At 58.5% G+C, this 18,326-nt stretch overlaps 1 protein-coding gene across 11 annotated transcripts; it reads left to right on the top strand.

Moving 5' to 3' along the window:
* The first annotated feature begins 1,871 nt into the window (after positions 1-1,871).
* Positions 1,872-18,226, top strand: LOC105480672 (AIF family member 3). 11 transcript variants are annotated; one of them, XM_011739767.2, is made up of 21 exons: positions 1,896-1,931; positions 4,551-4,721; positions 10,237-10,450; positions 10,695-10,804; positions 11,000-11,109; positions 11,189-11,233; positions 11,449-11,545; positions 11,628-11,740; positions 12,601-12,687; positions 13,111-13,202; positions 13,304-13,434; positions 13,546-13,661; positions 13,766-13,837; positions 13,924-13,987; positions 14,591-14,667; positions 14,779-14,896; positions 16,144-16,242; positions 16,498-16,573; positions 16,891-16,995; positions 17,615-17,635; positions 17,862-18,226. In XM_011739767.2, exons 2-21 carry the CDS (start codon positions 4,691-4,693, stop codon positions 17,899-17,901), a joined length of 1,818 nt encoding a protein of 605 aa, XP_011738069.1. In that variant the 5' UTR covers positions 1,896-1,931; positions 4,551-4,690; the 3' UTR covers positions 17,902-18,226. The 11 variants fall into 11 exon arrangements, with proteins under 11 accessions (XP_011738077.1, XP_011738069.1, XP_011738075.1 ...); XM_011739769.3 differs by lacking the exon at positions 1,896-1,931 and adding an exon at positions 3,993-4,042; XM_011739775.3 differs by lacking the exon at positions 10,695-10,804 and having other exon boundaries at positions 1,872-1,931.
* The last annotated feature ends 100 nt before the right edge of the window (positions 18,227-18,326 follow it).

The raw sequence follows: 18,326 nt of genomic DNA, 5'->3' as shown, positions 1-18,326 counted from the left end.
GGAGCAGAGGGGTCCACTCACTGATTGCCACGGTCACAGAATAAGACTTGAATTGTGCACTGGAGGCCCTGCGGCCTTGCATGAGCCTGGTAGGCCTCTCCCCTCCTGCTTCCAACCCTCCACCTGGGAGGCCAGCCTGCCCAGGGCTGCTCTGCCACTTAGCAGCTGTGTGGCCCTGGAGAGTCCCTAACCTCACTGAACCTCAGTTTCTCTGCTTGTGAAATGGAGATAATACAAAAGAACCTTCCTTCTCAGGCTGTTGTGATGGGTAAGGAAATAAATGCATGCAAAATCACAGCCGTAGTTATTATGAGGCACACTGTCTTCCTGGCTGCAGGAGATTCTGAGGGTGGGTGGGGGGTGGGGCAGCCAGATCACCACGTGCATGAAATGGGGGCAGGCTGGTTGGAGATGGAGGGCACCAGGCCCAAGCACTGCCATCTGCCCCGTGATGGGACTCTCCTATGGCAGTGGCAACGGTCCCACTGTGGAAGCGACACATGAGCTGAGAGGACTTTCCTGAACTGAGCCACATGTGCCCTTCGGGCCTGGGCACCCCACCACCTGCTCCCAGTGTGACCCATGCAGGGCCTGTTCCTGACCCTGAGCAAGACCAAGACTTCCTGGGCTGCGTTTCCTATCTGTAAAATTGTAGGAGGGTGGTGGGGTTGGGGGGCTCGAACTTGCCCCCTAGTGGGGTGGGGCACAAATAGTCCCAGAGGATGGCCTGGGAAGACTGGCTGGGCCTGGCACAGGGGACTATTACTGCTGTCATTATTGTCCTCCTTACAGGAGAGGAGAGTAAGGCCCAGACAGGGGAGGAACCCACACAGCCTCTGTGCTCTAGCCTGCTGGAAGGACAAAGTCTACCTACAAATGCAGAGATCCACACATTAAAGACAATGAAACACCCAAGTGTTAGGAACCAGAATAATCAGCCCTAATAGAGGGGAGGCTGGTCAGGGAAGGCTTCCTGGAGGAGGAGGCACAACACCAGGATGCACTGTGATTTCTGGAGACCCAAGGAGTTCTGGTAAATGACAGGTGAGAAAAAGAAAAATGTAATAAAATATAATTGAAAATAGACCCTGGTACGTGTGGAGAGAGGGCCGGGAGGAACCTAGGACACAGGTGAACCTGAACTCCCCCACCCAGTGAAGGGAGCTGTGGGCAGTAAGGTTTGATTGGGGTTTTCTTTTTTTTTTTTTTTTTTTTTTGAGACGGAGTCTCGCTCGGCTGGAGTGCAGTGGCCGGATCTCAGCTCACTGCAAGCTCCGCCTCCCGGGTTCACGCCATTCTCCGGCCTCAGCCTCCCGAGTAGCTGGGACTACAGGCGCCCGCCACCTCGCCCGGCTAGTTTTTTTTTTTGTATTTCTTAATAGAGACGGGGTTTCACCGTGTTAGCCAGGATGGTCTCGATCTCCTGACCTCGTGATCCGCCCGTCTCGGCCTCCCAAAGTGCTGGGATTACAGGCTTGAGCCACCGCGCCCGGCCTGATTGGGGTTTTCTTTCTTGTGGAGGTTTCTCAGAGTGATTCAAGTTCCCCCACCCCGCCCACAGTGGTTCTGAGACTTTGGAAAGAAATAAAAGTAAAAAAGAAGCAGACCCTGCCCGCGCCCCAGCTGGGCATCCCTGGGAGGTCGCGAGGATCCCCGGAGACCCAGACCCGGGTCCGGGGCGCCCCCTGCCAGAGCGGCCCCCGGCTGCCTCCCCACGCTCCGCGACTCCGGTCCGGACGCCGAGGGCCTCGGCCTGCTCTATGTCCCCCACCGCCCACCACCTGCTCCGGCCCGGCGGGGCGGTGCTGGGCGCCGCGGGCTCCCCGGCCGCAGTGCAGCCGCAGCGCCAGCCCCGCCCCGCCCGCGCCTCCCCGCCCCCCCGCGCCCGCGGCCCCAAGCGGTTCCCGAGTCCAGGCCCGCGCCGAGCCCAGGTGAGCGCCCGCCCCGGGGACCCTGGTCCCCGGAACCCCGGTCCCCGCCCGCCGCCCTGCCTCTTCGCCCCGGCGCCGGGGGCCAGCGCTTGTGCTCGCAGGTCTCGGACCCGGGCCCGGCACGTTAGGGGTTGGGGGTCGGCAAGCGTGGCCACAGGCACTGCCCGGGGGCCGGAGCACACCTCGTCCTTCTCTCGTCCCACAACCGCCCCTTCCCTGCTCGCCGCGGCTTCCCACTGTGTGCCAATCCCCCTTCCCGGGCTGCAAGGTCTGGCGGGGCACCGGGATGGAGCCGGCGAGGCTGCTGGCACCGGCCACCGGCTTCCCAGAGCGAGGGAACTGCACGTGCAGAGGCGAGGAGAGTGGACAGAGGCTTGCGCCTGAGCTCCGTGGGGGAGGGGAGAGCGCGGAGCCCCCACACTCCAAGGCAGGACTGGAATCAGATGCCACCCCTAGGACGCCTGGAAGCCACTGGGAGCCCGATCTGGGCAGGAGCCCTTGGGATGAGGCAGTGGGGGCGGGTGGGCAAGAGGTGGAGGAGTGGGGAGAGGACCCTGCCCAGCCTGCACACGGGGCGGGCGCCAGGAACCCCGGGAGGGTCAGGTGGAGCAGTGGCCGCTCAGTGAGATGGGGGTAATCCAGTCCCGCTTCACAGGTCCTGGGGTCCCTGGGACAGACAGACTCCTGCAGAGTCCAGTTAGCACTGGACTCTGCTAGAACTTTTCTGCAGTGGGCAGCTCATGGGCAAGGAACAGCACTCTGGCATTCTGCACAAACCTGGGGGGCCCTACTGCCCTGCCCCTAGCAAGGACCTTTGCCTTTGAGTGGGGTGACTGGGCTCCAAGCCGATCTAGCACACAGTAGGCCGAAGACACAGGGGCCCCACCCAGTCTTCTTCCTGGCCCAGGCCCTGGGGGATTCAGGGCCCTGGGTACTCCGGAAGGACAGCACAGCCTGGGCAGGTCCCCAGTGGCAAGACCAGGTCTGACCTTTTCTGGGATCTGTGGCCTAGCAGGTGAGGCCTGAGGTCAGCCAGGAAGGAAGTGGGCAGGGCTGAGCCAGGGCTGAAGCCAGGACCCGGGGAGGGGCTGCCTAGTGCCCAGGGAGGGGGCAGGTGGGGCAGGTGGCTGTTGAGTTTTACAGACCTTCCTTGGTGACAAGTGGGGGAAAGAGCCAAGGCACACCCCAGTGGCTGTGGGAGTCACCGGCTCCTCCCCTGTAATGGGCACCTTGAGGGCCGACAGGCGCAGGGGCCAGGCACCAATGGTCTCTCTCCAACCTGGGCTTTTGTTTGCACCCCTCGCTCTCAGGCACCCACCCACAGCCCTTCTGGGATCTGGGCCAGACCAGGTGGGCCTTAGCCCCACCTCAAGTGAGACTTCAGGAAGAAGTTCCAGAGGAAACCGGAGGATGACAGTGGGATGGACTGTGGGGAGGTCATTTGCAAACAAGGCAGCTATGCCTGTGCCCTGGGCCTTCCAAAGTCCTACCTGTAGGCTGCATCTTCCGGAAGGCCTGCCCTGTAGCCTGGAAGGCACCTGGGCTACAGTGAGCTCTCTGCTGTGCAGGTGTCCCTCCCCCAGGGCACCTTGCAGGGCCTTAGGGTGATATGGGGGCTTTCTGGGCCCCTGCCCATCTTAAAACTGATGGAGGTGGGAGGGTGGGGTAGGAGGCCACAGGGATACCCCTGCTGCTTGACCTTGATGAGACCTTGGCCCCTTGCTTTCCCCATCTGCTGTTGGGCAAGACCCCAGCACCACAGGCCTAGTGGGCATTTGCGAAGGGCTGGAGTCGGGGGTAGGGGGAGCTTATGGCTGCTGGGCACAGGCATGGCAGGGCTGTGTGCCCGGCTTCTCTTTCCCCTAACCCCATCAGGGCCGGGCTGGCCGCCCACTTCTGTTCACCACAGAGCTGGGTTTCCCTGGGGACCAGTGGACTGGCCCAGCCCCACACCACCCCCCAGCCCCTCCTGGCCACAGCTTGAGCTGGGAGGAGGGTGGAGGCTGGGCCGCCTCCTGGACCCCTGCCCTCCCTGCCCGGCCTTCCAAGGCCCGGCAGCCTCAGTCCACTGCTGGGCCTGGAACACAGAGCAGTGGCTGCCCTGAGAGGAGGTGGGTGTCCAGAGTACTAGCCAGGGTAGGGCTGGGCTAGAGGGAGCCTGATGACACCCGCATTGTAGGAGGGAGAAGACCAAGGATGAGGAGGGCTTTGGCTTGCCCAAGGTGACCCACTCTTTACGCTTAGGCATGGTGGTCTCCCGGTACAATGGAGGGTCCAAGAACTCTCAGGCTGTGGGATTTGGAGAGGGGAAGGGGGGCATGAGGAGGCAGCAGAAATCAGGGAGGATTTCTTGGGCAAGGCAGCTGTGGGGCTGGACCAAGGGTGGCCGAGGTTGGGGCGAGGAACTCCACTGGAGGAGTGAGAGAGCTGAGCTTGGAGGGCTTCAAAGGGGAGGTGTCCTCCAGGGCCCCACGCTCTGGGATCAGGCTCACCTACACGCCATGGTTCCCAACTCAAATGTAAGACTCTCTGAAGCTCCCACCATCTCTCTCTCTCTCTGTGTGTGTCTCTACCTCTGCCCACACGCCCTGGTCATGACGGCCCCAGTCTCCCCTGCAGGTCCTAGAGCAGCTCCAGCAGGATGGCATCTCCAGCATCTCTAAGGCCTTCAGGGGGTCCAGCCCCATGGGGGGCGCCCTAGGCCTCCGACAGCTCCCCATCTGTGCTCCTGCCTGCCGGCCATCTTCAGGCCACTCGCCATGGGTGGCTGTTTCTCCAAGCCCAAACCAGGTACCTCCTGTCTTCTTGCCTCCATCCTTCCTCCTCCCTCCCCACCTCTTCCTCCCCCCTCTTCCCCCCGCCCTCCCCCTCTGCACTCGGCAAGCCTCCGAAGTAGGTCAGGCTAGGCAGGAGCCTGCTCGGAATGTTAATACGCTGCAGCCAGGAGGGGGTAGGGGGCCTGGAGCAGTTCCCCAGCTGGCCCCTCCTCCACTGGGTGCCCCTTTTTCTTTGGGGCTTTGAGTGTTGGTGGTGGGAATAAGAGCAGGACCCTTCTTGGAAAAGGAAAAGCTGGTTCCTCCTGTTGCAGGGTTGGGGAAGGGGCTATGCCCCCAGGGCCAGGGAAGTGGGGGGACTGGAGACAACCTCAGCCACTCTATGACCTAGGGCATGCAAGTTACCCCTCTGAGCCTCTGTTTTTCTCTCTGCAAAAGAGAGGGCCTGGCCACCCTGACCTCTTAGAGTTGCTGTGAGGGTGTAGTGAGCAGATCCTGGCTCTCTTCGCCTCCTCTGATCCCCTGTGTGGTCTCGGGCTGCCTTCTTGGCCTTTCTGGGCACACTTCCCCATTTATACAGGAAATCACCACCCAACTTAGCCTGAGCTACTCTGGCCAGAAGTGATAGTGTCCTGGGGTGCTGGGAGAGGCCTGCGTCTTTTCTCCACTAAAGACTCATGTCTGCAGAGCTCTCCCTCTGGCCCCCCACTTTCCCTCTTCTCTCCTCACAACACCCAGGGAGGCAGGAGTGTGCAGCTCTGTCACAGATGGAGAAAATTAGGCTTAGAGAGACCTCAAGAGCCCAGCCAGTGCTCCACTCACCCCGCCAGGCCACCCTGCCCCAGCCAGCTCACCCCAGCTCCCCTTACCTGATACCCATCGGCTCCGTTACCTTGGAACTTGTGAGCCTTTTCTCCCTTTCCTGGGTCTGAGGGGGAACTTAGGGGAGAGAGGAGAACTGTAGTGACTCACCAGACAGAGGGACCCACCTGCCTCTGCTCCAGGGAGCCACTCTTCCTCCCCCAACTCCTGTGCTGTGGACACCCAGGCCTGGGCTGGATCCCTCCCTGCCTCAAAATGTGCCTTGGGCAGATGATGTCCATTGTCTCCCCCTAGAAGTGGGTGGGATGATGCCAGCTGGCCTCATACCAGGCGTCTGTGGCACTGCTGGGCTGGCAGGAGGCCCTGGCAGAAGATGCCACCTGCAGGTTCTTTTAAAGGACCCCAAAGGGCTGGCCTGCCTGGGACCCGTGGCCCAGTGTGGGGGGTGGCCGCTCTCACCAAAGGCAGTGCTAAGAATTTAGGCAAATCCAGCCCTGCCCTTTCCCGGCTGTGAGGCCTTCAGCATCTGAGCCTCTGCATCCTCATTGTAAAGTGGGGCTGTTGTGCCTAGCATGGGGGCCTGACACACAAGAAACACTTGTGGAATATTATTTGTTATCCCTTCTCTGAGCTGGGCTCTGTGCTGCCAGGCCTCCCCTGTGGGCCCGTAGCCAGAGGCTCAGGCCCCAGGTGCCCATGCTGGGCAGGTCAGGCATGAGGCTCAGGGAATTTCCAGATATGGGAGTTACAGCGTTTGGGGCATGAGGGTTCTGCTGGGGTCTTAAGGGGCCACAAAGAGACTATAGCAAGCAGAAGACCTCTGTGCAAATCACTCACTATCTTGCCCCACTCGATTCTGTGGCTCCATGTGCATCAGCACCTGCTTCCTGGGTTCCCTCTGTGCTCCTGCGTGTCCCGTCTGAGTTCTTGATAAGAAGATATCAGGCCAGTCCCTCACCTAGCTCAGAGCTAGGAGGAAGTGCAGCTCTCTTAGCATCTGTTCACCCGCCTTTTATTAGGCCACAACTGCTACCTAAAGGCTTTCCATCCTCACCATGGCTGCTAGGAGGCTCAGAGCTAACTGGTAAAACACTGCTGCCCAACTCCATCTATTGAGCTTCTACTCTGGGTTACATACATTATTTCCTTCAGCATCCACTATCACCAATGAGGTAGGCATTTGCTGTTCTCTCTGTTTTATTTTCATTTTTTGAGATGGGCTCTCATTCTGTTGCCCAGGTTGGAGTAAAGTCGCATAATCATAGCTTGCAGCAGCCTAGAACTCCTGGGCTCAAGTGATCTTCCCACCTTAGCCTCCTGAGTAGCAGGGGCTACAGGCCTGCACCACCACGACTGGCAATTTTATTTATTTTTATTTATTTATTTATTTATTTATCATTATTATTATTATTATTATTATTATTATTTGAGAAAGAGAATCTCACTCCCTTGCCCAAGCTGGAGTGCAATGGCACGATCTCGGCTCACTGCAACATCCACCTCCCAGGTTCAAGCGATTCTCTTGCCTCAGGCTCTCAAGTAGCGGGGATTATAAGTGCATGCCACCATGCCTGGCTAATTTTTATATTTTTAGTAAAGGCTGGGTTTTGCCATGTTGGCCAGGCTGGTCTCGAACTCCTGACCTCAAGTGATCCGCCCGCCTCGGCCTCTCAAAGTGCTGGGATTACAGGCGTGAGCCATCATTCCTGGCCAACAGGCAAATTTTTAAATTTTTTGTACAGACCGTGTCTCACCCTGTTGCCCAGGCTGGTCTTGAACCCCTGGACTCAAGCGATCCTCCTGCCTTGGCCTCCCAAAGTGTTGGGATTACAGGCATGAGCCACCGCACCTGGCCTTCTCTCCATTTTGTAATAAAGGCATCTTAAGGCCCAAAGGGGCTAAGGCGGGTCTTATGGGCAGCCAGAAGTCACTGATCTGGTTTTGTGGGTGAGCAGAGACGCCCCTCCCCTCCACCTTTCCAAAGGGCCCCTGACTTAATGGCTTTCGTTAGACCGCATCAGTGAGCGGGCTTGGAGCCTTCTGGGAGGAGGTGGAGGATGAGAGCAGCCTGGCTTGGCGTTATCTGGCCCCCCTGCCAGGCTATTTGTGAGCTCCCACAGCTTCCAGAGCTGGTGTCAGCTAAGTCCAAAGTATTTCTCTTTTTAAGTCTTCCAAAAACATTATAACACCATTACATAAAGTATAGAAAATGGAATGAAAGCCCCACCCATAACCCCCCACCTGATATGACGGCCTCAGTGTGGCTCTGTGCTCTGCACCTTCCCTGCTGGGCTGGGGTCAAGGAACTGACCTTTGCCCCTGTCCCCTGCTATGCCTGGGCCTGAGCTGTAGGGCTGGGACTTGGGACTGGGGAGGGGGCCTGGCCAGGGTGGAGGATTTAGCAGAGCATGAGATGACGGATATGCAGGGGCTGGGCAGCCAGGAGAGGCAACTCCTGAACCTTGTCTGGGTAGATAGGAAGGATGGCAGAGGGCAGCCCCAGCCCAGCGGACAGCTCAGACGAAGGCCTGGAGGTGCATCTCCGCAGCCTCTCTGGGTTCTTGGTTTCTGGAGTGTCAGGTCTGAGGTGGAGGGGATGAGAGGTAAAACCCAGAGGCGCTGGTGCCTTGGGAAGTGAGAGAGGTAGGTACCTCTGCTCCAGCATTGGGCCCATGCTGTGCCAGGGGCTGAGTGTCCATCGCTCAGCTTCCTCCCGGCTGCAGCAGCCTGGGAGGCTGGATTATTGCTGCTAAAAATTCTGTTTATTGTTCCCTTCTAATTAGAAAAATATCCCCGGCACATCACAGGGAATTTGGAAAATGTGGAAGAGTATAAAGAAGAAAAATGGCCGGGCGCGGTGGCTCAAGCCTGTAATCCCAGCACTTTGGGAGGCCGAGACGGGTGGATCACGAGGTCAGGAGATCGAGACCATCCTGGTGAACACAGTGAAACCCCGTCTCTACTAAAACTACAAAAAAAAACTAGCCAGGCGAGGTGGCAGGCGCCTGTAGTCCCAGCTACTCGGGAGGCTGAGGCAGGAGAATGGCGTGAACCTGGGAGGCGGAGCTTGCAGTGAGCTGAGATCAGGCCACTGCACTCCAGCCTGGGCGACAGAGCGAGACTCCGTCTCAAAAAAAAAAAAAAAAAAAAAAAAAAGAAGAAAATGGCAATCTGGCTCACTCCCCGCTAGAGCTGGCCCCGTGGGCACGCTGGGGAAGTGGCCTCTGTACGGAGGCTGTCGGGGGGCTGTGCTGTCCACATGCCTTCCCATGCTCGGGTTCACCCCCAGGGCACACGAGGACACTGAAAACCCAGCACCTGGTCAGTGAAGGATTCTCAAATTGGTGAGAAAAGCTATTTTAAGAAGTTGAAATTGGGCCGGGTGTGGTGGCCCACGCCTGTAATCCCAGCATTTTGGGAGGCTGAGGCCAGTGGATCACCTGAGGCCAGGAGTTCAAGACCAGCCTGACCAACATGGAGCCCCGTCTCTACTAAAAATACAAAAATTAGTTGGGCGTGGTGGCACATGCCTGTAATCCCAGCCGCTCGCTTGAACCCGGGAGGCGGAGGTTGCGGTGAGCCGAGATCGCGCCATTGCACTCTAGCCTGGGCAACAAGAGGGAAACTCCATCTCAAAACAAAAACAAAAAAAAAAAAAGAAGCTGAAATTATGCTGTGAATTATGCTGTGTACATTTATTTTTATTTTTATTTTTATTTTTTGAGATGGAGTCTCGCTCTGTTGCCCAGGCTGGAGTGCAGTGGCCACATCTCAGCTCACTGCAAGCTCCGCCTCCCAGGTTTACGCCATTCTCCTGCCTCAGCCTCCCAATTTTTTTTAATTTTTGAAAACAATTCAAATATACGGGAAAGTTGTAAGACTAGAACAATGAACCCTTGACTTCCTGTCACCCAGATTCACTGGATGGGACCTGAGCTGCTACCACTTTTGAATTCCTGTGTGCACTTGAGTTGTACCCTAAATGTGTCCCTGAGCTGTCAGGGACATCGTCATTGTCCGTCGGAAGATGCAGGACTTGAGGGTCTCAGGGTTCTTTCTGCCACAGAGGTTTCTGCAGCCAGGAGAGTTGCAGGGTTGAAGGAACTCAGCTCTGTGCCCCCCTCACTAATACTGTCATTGAAAAAGGAGGTGGGGCACAGTGGCTCACGCCTGTAATCCCAGCACTTTGGGAGGCTGAGGTGGGCAGATCACTTGAGGTCAGGAGTTTGAGACCAGCCTGGCCAACATGGCAAAACCCTGTCTCTACCAAAAAATACAAAAATTAGCCTGGCATGGTGGTGTGCACATATAATCCCAGCTACTGGGGAGGCTGAGATGGGAGTATTGCTTGAACCCAGGAGGCAGAGGCTGCAGTGAACCGAGTTTGCATGACTGCACTACAGCCTGGGCGACAGAGTGAGACTCTGTCTCAAAAAAAGAAAAAAAAAAAGGAAGAAAGAAAAAAGAAAAAAGAGACATGCAGAAATTAATTCAAGCAGACCCGGGTGTACCCCTACCCATATATGCCCCTCCTCTGCTTCGTGCCAGGTTTAAGGCTCTTTGCTGGTGGTGCAGAGGGCATTCTGAGGAGGTTACCAGGCAGGGCGGAGCCTCCCGGCACCCCAAGGAGCTGGCCTCTGCACCCAGCTTGATGGATGGGGGAGGAAGTGGGCTGAGGTAGAGGGCTGAAGGCGCTGACTTGCCCACAGTGGAGCTCAAGATCGAGGTGGTGCTGCCTGAGAAAGAACGAGGCAAGGAGGAGCTGTCGGCCAGTGGGAAGGGCAGCCCCCGGGCCTACCAGGGCAACGGCACGGCCCGCCACTTCCACACGGAGGAGCGCCTGCCCACCCCTCACCCCTACCCCAGCCCTCAGGATTGTGTGGAGGCTGCTGTCTGCCACGTCAAGGATCTCGAGAATGGCCAGTGGGTTCTGGGCCTGCCTGGGAGGGGGGATCAGGGGTCCCAAGGTGGGAGGGTGAGGTACAGGCCGTAGCCGGGGGTCGGGGTTGGCCTGAAGGGGCTATGACCAGCTGCTGCCCTGGTCACTGCCTTTGTGGCTTCTACCGGTCTGGGCCTGCTCCCCAGAAGGCTGGATGGACACTGGGAGGAGCTGCCAGGAGGTTGTGCCTGGTGTCTGGCCTGACCTCTGAGTGCTGCGGTTCCCCAGGATGCGGGAAGTGGAGCTGGGCTGGGGGAAGGTGTTGCTGGTGAAGGACAATGGGGAGTTCCACGCCCTGGGCCATAAGTGTCCGCACTACGGCGCACCCCTGGTGAAAGGTGAGCTGTCAGGTGGGAGGTGTGAGGGGGACCTTCCAGGCCCCATGCCAGCTTGGCTCCTCCCCAGACCCCAGGATCTTCATCTATTAGTGAAGTCTCCCGGGCTTTGGGGAGGGGCCCGCAGTTGCCAGGGCACTGAGATCCTTGGGAAGCAAGCCCTGCTGGTGGCCCCAGCCTAGCACCTCCCCTTCCCAGGCGTTCTGTCCCGTGGTCGCGTGCGCTGCCCCTGGCACGGCGCCTGCTTCAACATCAGCACTGGGGACCTGGAGGACTTCCCCGGCCTGGATAGTCTGCACAAGTTCCAGGTGGGGCCAGGAGTGTGGTGGGGTGAGAACCTGGGGGTGTGGGGTTTGGGGCTGGTCCTGAGGAATGCAGCCCTTGCAGGTGAAGATTGAGAAGGAGAAGGTGTACGTCCGGGCCAGCAAGCAGGTGAGGGGGTAGCTCGGGGCTCAGGCAGGAGGGAGGAGCCGGGAGGGCATCTTGGCCCAGAGAATGGCATGTGGAAAGGCCCTGCGGTGAGAGGAGCTTGGCACATGTCACTTGAGCAGAGTGAGGGGTTGCGGTAGGGATGAAGCTGGGCTGGAGTGGCAGGACCTGCCTTCCAGGATGATGGCAATGACCCTCCACCCTCCTGGCACCCACAGGCCCTACAGCTGCAGCGAAGGACCAAGGTGATGGCCAAGTGTATCTCCCCAAGTGCTGGGTACAGCAGTAGCACCAATGTGCTCATTGTGGGCGCAGGTTGGTAGTGGGGTCGTGAGGGGCAGGGTGGGAGATGGGATTGGTGAGAAGTGGTCCCCGGCCCACGGGCCCCTTCCCTCAGGTGCAGCTGGCCTGGTGTGTGCAGAGACACTGCGGCAGGAGGGCTTCTCCGACCGGATCGTTCTGTGCACGCTAGACCGGCACCTTCCCTATGACCGTCCCAAGCTCAGCAAGGTAGGGGGGGTGGGGCAAGTGGGACCCTATCCCTCTGAGTCCTAGTTAAGCCCACTTCAAGCCTTGCTTGTCACCCCATGGAGGTCTGGCCGGCTGCCCTCTCTGCTTATGCCAGGCCTGTCCGTGGTACCCCCAAAAGGTCTAGATTCCTTGTTGTTTTGAGACAGCATCTCATTCTGTCACCCAGGCTGGAGTGCAGTGGTGCGTTCTCGGCTCACTGCAACTTCCATCTCCTGGGTTCAAGTGATTCTCGTGCTTCAGCCTTCTGAGTAGCTGGGATTAAAGGTGTGTACCACCACCACGCCTGGCTAATTTTTTGTATTTTTAGTAGAGATGGGGTTTCACCATGTTGCCCCGACCAGTCTTGAACTCCTGAGCTCAGCCCACCCACCCACCTCAGCTTCCCAAGGTGCTAGGATTACAGGTGTGAGCCACCGCACCTGGTTTTTCTTTTTTTGAGACAGGGTCTTGCTTTGTCGCTCAGGCTGGAGCGCAGTGCCTGTCTCATGGCTCACTGCAGCGTTGACCTCTACCTCCCAGCTCAAACAATCCTCCCACCTCAGCCTCCCGGTAGCTAAGACTACAGGCGTGCACCACCACGCCTGGCTAATAATTTTTTGTAGAAACGCGGTTTTGTCATGTTGCCCAGGCTGGTCTTGAACTCCTGGGTTCAAGTGATCCTCCGGTCTCAGCCTCCCAAAGTGCTGGGATTACAGGCATGAGTCACTGCGCCCGGCCAGATCTGGGTTTGCTGAGTTCTGTCCTGCAGCCCCTATGTCACTGGGGCTGGCCCTACCTTCCCTGGGGCCCAGTGTCTTTTGCTGTAAACTGGCTCCTCTCAAGCTGGCTCGCCCCTGCAGTCCCTGGACACACAGCCTGAGCAGCTGGCCCTGAGGCCCAAGGAGTTTTTCCGAGCCTATGGCATCGAGGTGCTCACCGAGGCTCAGGTACAGGGTCAAGGGTGGGAAACAGGCCCCGAGGAGGGAGGGTGGGAACATGAGGTTGTGTGGGCCCCGGGGGTGGGGTCTTGGTGCTCTACCTTCCTGGCCCCACTGCCCAGGCACCTGGGAGGTGCTCCAGGCTTGGGAGACAGCAAGGAGCTTTTTCCCGACAGGTCATGGGCACACACAGAGCCCCAGGGTGTGTGGAGATGAACAATCAGGGCTGGATAGGAGAGACTGGTGGGACTTGGGAGGGTAAGGAGAGGTTTGAGGGGAAGGTGATGTCTGAAGCTTAAAGAACAAAGTCCAAGTGGCAGGATCTGTTCTAATGGGAGCTTCTCAGAGGCTGTGGCTGGGCTGTGGGTGTACTGCAGGACCCAGGAGTGGGCGGCGAGGCCCAGCCCATGCTCTGCCTGGCCGGGGTTGCAGGTGGTCACAGTGGATGTGAGAAACAAGAAGGTCGTGTTCAAGGATGGCTTCAAGCTGGAGTACAGCAAGCTGCTGCTGGCGCCAGGGAGCAGGTGGGACGGTCTCCTTTTTACCCATGGGACACTGGGCAGGACACTGGCCTGGACGGGGCTGGGGCTGCCAGGAGGCCCTCACTGACACTGCCATGTCTCAGCCCCAGGACTCTGAGCTGCAAAGGCAAAGAAATGGAGAACGTGTTCACCATCCGGACGCCAGAGGATGCCAATCGTGTGGTGAGGCTGGCCCGAGGCCGCAATGTGGTCATCGTGGGAGCCGGCTTCCTGGGTGAGAGGTAGTGGGCGGTGGGGATGGTGATCAGGTCGTCATGGCCAGTCCCAGGGAAGTTCTGGTTGAGGAAGGTGCAGGTGCCAGCCTGCCACCCCTGCCCACGACCAGGGATGGAGGTGGCCGCTTACCTGACGGAGAAGGCCCACTCCGTGTCTGTGGTGGAGCTGGAGGAGACGCCCTTCAGGAGGTTCTTGGGGGAGCGCGTGGGTCGTGCCCTCATGAAGGTGAGCCCACTCCAGCACGCACCCAGCGCCTTGGAGCCGTGGGGCCCAGCCTGGCCCCTGGCTGGACTCTCATCCACTGCCCACCTGCCCACTTGTCCTGACAGATGTTTGAGAACAACCGGGTGAAGTTCTACATGCAGACTGAGGTGTCAGAGCTGCGGGGCCAGGAGGGAAAGGTGGGCCCTTCTCCCTTCTCCTTTCTGTCCTCTGTCCCCTGAGCCCAGGAGTTGGGCCCACCTGTTCACCCACCCACTCCCCACAGCTGAAGGAGGTTGTGCTGAAGAGCAGCAAGGTCGTGCGGGCTGACGTCTGCGTGGTTGGCATTGGTGAGTTGGTGTGTGGGCAGGCAGGCGCAAACCAGCACAGCCATCTGCACACGCTCACATGTGACCTTGGACTAGTCCCTTCCCCTCCCAGAGCCTCAGTTTCCACCACATCTGTCAAACGGGGACCCCCAACCGCCCCTAGTTTACGGAGCTGTTGAGGAAGGTGTGTACCGGGCTCAGCCCAGGCCTGGCACAGAGGATGCTCCCAGTGCCTGCTGCCCAGTAACACTCATCTCCATGCCTTTCGAGAGTTGACATAGACAAGCCCTGAACTGGCTCTTGCTCCAGCTGAGGTGCTAATTTGGGTAGGGGCCAAGATGGGAGGTGGTAGTGCCTGCAGGGGCTGAGGAGGTGTGGCATGCTGTCCCTCCACTTAAGGGCCTCATGGAGCACTTCTTGGAGAAGGTGATACCTCAGGTCTTGCAGGAGGCACCGGATCTGTGGGAGCCCGGTTAGTGGGGGCCAGGGTGCATGAAGGCCTCAGGTGGCAGCCCCTGGAGGATCAGTCTGGGGATGTCACATCAAACGCAGGGTGTGGGGTGTGGAGAGTGACTGTGCAGAAGGGAGGGACAGGGGAGTGAACACAGGCCTCTGTCCTGTCAGGTGCAGTGGCCGCCACAGGCTTCCTGAGGCAGAGTGGCATCGGTCTGGATTCCCGAGGCTTCATCCCTGTCAACAAGGTGGGGTGGATGGCACTGGGTGGGGAGGGCCCGGTGCTGGGCTGGGAGTGGCAGGAGGTTCAGGTCAGGGCCCCAGTCACACCCATGGAGTCCTGGGCCCTCTCTCTACAGATGATGCAGACCAATGTCCCAGGCGTGTTCGCAGCTGGTGATGCCGTCACCTTCCCCCTTGCCTGGAGGAACAACCGGAAAGTGAACATTCCACATTGGCAGATGGCTCATGCTCAGGGTATGGCCAGTCCCGAGGCACATGGAGGGGTGTGAGGGAGTCCCAGGGTCTCAGTGTCCCCATGCCCATGCCTCAGTTGCTGACCTTGGGTCTCGGACACTGTTAGGCATCAAAGCTCTGATGTGGATTCTCTGGCCAGCCTCATCCTGGCGATCCAGCCAACACAGAGAGCAACACCCCATTGAGCCAGCCACAGCTCCTTAATCTCAGTTTTCCTTCTAGTAGTCTCTCCCTTTTTTGTCCTCAAGGACCTATATTCTGCAGAATTCCTGACCAACCTGTGCAGTTACCCTGGGGAGGGAGGGAGGGATTTAGTGGATCACCTTCCTACTTTGTGCCTCTGTTTCCCTTGGGCCACTCAAGTATCTCTGTGAACTCAGTTCAGCCTCATGCAGGTCCCCGAGGTGCCATGTAAGCCCAGAGACCTGGGCTCAGTGGAGGCACTGTGCTTTCTGAGGAATAGCTTTCCCCTCCTGCTGTTTGCCGGCCACCAAGTCCCCCAAGCCTCATCCACTGTGCACATCTGGTCTGGGCCCCTAAGCTGCAGGTGCCATCACGTTAGTTGCCTCACTGCCTCAGAGAGAGGACTGCCAGACCCCCAGCCTGGGACAAGGGACCTCTCTGCACCCATTTTCCCTTCCCTCTGCCTTTACACCTGAGGGTCTGCTGCTTGAGACCCCACTCCTGGTACCAATTTCTATTCAAGTCCAAAGTCTAAAGTTGTTGCTAGGTTGTAAGTAACCAAGGCTACTGATCCGCCAAGTATAATTAGGATTTAACTGGGAGAGTTTAGGGGACTTTGAAGTACATCCAACTACAGAGGTCTACTGGGGCCTCATAGGAACTGGGGAGCCATCCACACTGGTCTCTTCGGAGCCCTGTGTGTGGCTGTCATCTGTGCTTCCCTGCATACTTGTGGCCCATTTTCCTCCCTCTTCAGACCTGATATGTCTGATTAGGTGTCTGTGTGCACAGCCCAACCCCAAGAAGCAGACCTTCCAGAGGCAGGGCACTGTATTCAGATTCTCTCAGGAAGCAATCAAGTGGAGAGCTTGGAGTCAGGTGTTCCCCTGCAACAGTCAGCTGCAGGTGCAAGTGAGCAGTGGTATGAACAATGATGTCTCTTGACCTCTGGGGAGACCAGGAGGAGTAGCCACACATGTCAGGGGTCCCAACGGCATCAGGAGCAGGCAGTGTGGGAGTGGTAAGGGCGAAAGTCAGGGTTCTCACGGCCCTGGGTCCTTCAGGGCGCGTGGCAGCCCAGAACATGTTGGCGCAGGAAGCGGAGATGAACACCGTGCCCTACCTCTGGACCGCCATGTTTGGCAAGAGCCTGCGCTACGCGGGTAACCCCGGGGCCTCGAATGGGGGCGGGGCCAAGGGCGTTTAGGGGCGGGGCTTGGTGTGGGGCGGGGCGGAGAGCCTACGGGCAGGGCTGTGACTGCACTAGGAAGAGGCCGGTAAGAACTCGCTGGCGGCGAGGCTAGGAACTACCTAAAAGGACGTATGGAGCAGGGCCTGGGCGGGGTTAGGAGGGGATCCTGTGAGTCTCGTTCCCTCCTCCGGCTCACGTGGGTGCCACCCACCTGCCCGGCCCACAGGCTACGGAGAAGGCTTCGACGACGTCATCATCCAGGGGGATCTGGAGGAGCTGAAGTTTGTGGCTTTTTACACTAAGTGAGAGCACCGGGGTGCAGCTTGGCGCGAAGCAGCGGGAGCTTAGTCGGGAAGGGGGATTCATCCCAGGCAAAATCCCAGAACAAGAGCCCAGCCCTGAGCCCCGCTGAGGAGTGCTGGAGCTTCCTTAGGAAAGACTGAAGCTTGTGCACGGTCAAGCCCCGATGTGCAAAGCAGGGAGGGCTGGGTGCTCAGGACATTCCTGTTCCCCTGGGGTAGGTCCTTCCCTGGGCCCCAGAATGACAGCAGTGCATCAGGATCTTCAAAAAGGGGCTGCTGCCTGGCAGTCCTCAGGCTTGGCCATCCTCTCCCTGCAGAGGCGACGAGGTGATCGCCGTGGCCAGCATGAACTACGATCCCATTGTGTCCAAGGTCGCTGAGGTTCTGGCCTCAGGCCGTGCCATCCGGAAGCGGGAGGTGGAGTGAGTGTGGGTGTGGGAAGCCTGGGGGCGGGAGTAGTTCCCTGGAGGACTGGCTAAGGTGCCCACGACAGCCAGCCGCCCCCACAACCCTCCAGGGCTTTGCCCCTCACTCTTGGTTTGCATCACCGGAGGCTTCCAGGACTACAGGGAGGTGTGGGGCAAGGATCATGGTTTGGGAGCAGGCTGGTTATGTGTTCATGGTGGATGGAAGGAATAGGGATGTGTGTCCCCAGGCAAGGCCAGTGCTGTGGGGAGGGGTCAGGGCCCAATGCATGGGCAATCACCAGGCCTGGGACACCTAATGGGACATGGTTGTGCTGAGCCTGGCAGAAGCTTGTGGGAAATGCAGCTACTGATGCCCTGGGTATGCCCTCCACAGAGATGGTGGGGGTGGTTCTAGGTTTCACTCAACACCAGCCAGTTCCCTTATCCTGGTGTGGTGTCAATGAGATTCACCCTCTGGGAGAAAGCTCCCAGGGACTAAGGACAGCCTGGAGGCCACTGGGGAGCTATGAGACAGGGGCAGGCTCCAGGCTGGAAACAATGGAGGACCAGAAGGGGACATGATAAATGACATGCTCTCTCCTTGGCCTTCTGTTTCTCTCTTGCCTTCGTGAAGGCTGTTTGTGCTGCACAGCAAGTACGTGTGTCCTTCATGTTGACTGTTCTGAGCCTTTCCCATGTCAGCCCAGACCCTCCACCCAATGGTCTATCTCCATCTGTCCAAGTACACCTCCCCGCTGGGCACTAGGGTCTGGCACAGAACAGACCCCCTGCTGTCCTCAAGGGCCAGCTGTTCAGGGTGCCCAGAGTGGAGAGCCTGTTTTCTTCTGTCCTGATGTTTTCTTCTCCCCTCATTCCTGCAGGACTGGCGACATGTCTTGGCTTACAGGGAAAGGATCCTGAGCTCACATGCAGTAGACTTGGGCAGGCAAAGGGGGGCACCAGGGGCAGAGGCCAAGCCTTGGGGGCAGGTGCCAATCTCCAGTCCCAGGATCCCCCAGGGCAGAACCTGAGCCCTCCCAGTGCTTGCCTTCAGCCACCTGGCTCCCCTCCTGGGAGGCCTCTGCTGGATCCAGAAGATGCTCAACCCTCAAGGCCTCTACTGCCACTGACAGCTGGCACTGGAGGCAGGACAGGCCCTGCCTCTTCTCCCTCTATTGGGACTGGTCCCCTGAAGAACCCTGCAACATGTAGACATTGCCGTAAAATTAAAACGCACAAACTTGCAGACCTGTATGACTCCCAGTGTAATCGGGCCGATAGGCACAAGGCCAGACCACAGGGAAACAGGCACAATCACAGAATGCTAGGTGCCACACCAAGGAAAT

The sequence above is a fragment of the Macaca nemestrina genome, chromosome 15, assembly GCF_043159975.1.
Source record: "Macaca nemestrina isolate mMacNem1 chromosome 15, mMacNem.hap1, whole genome shotgun sequence".
In the NCBI taxonomy this organism is placed as follows: Eukaryota; Metazoa; Chordata; class Mammalia; order Primates; family Cercopithecidae; genus Macaca; species Macaca nemestrina.
This window is presented reverse-complemented; position numbering and strand designations above follow the sequence as displayed.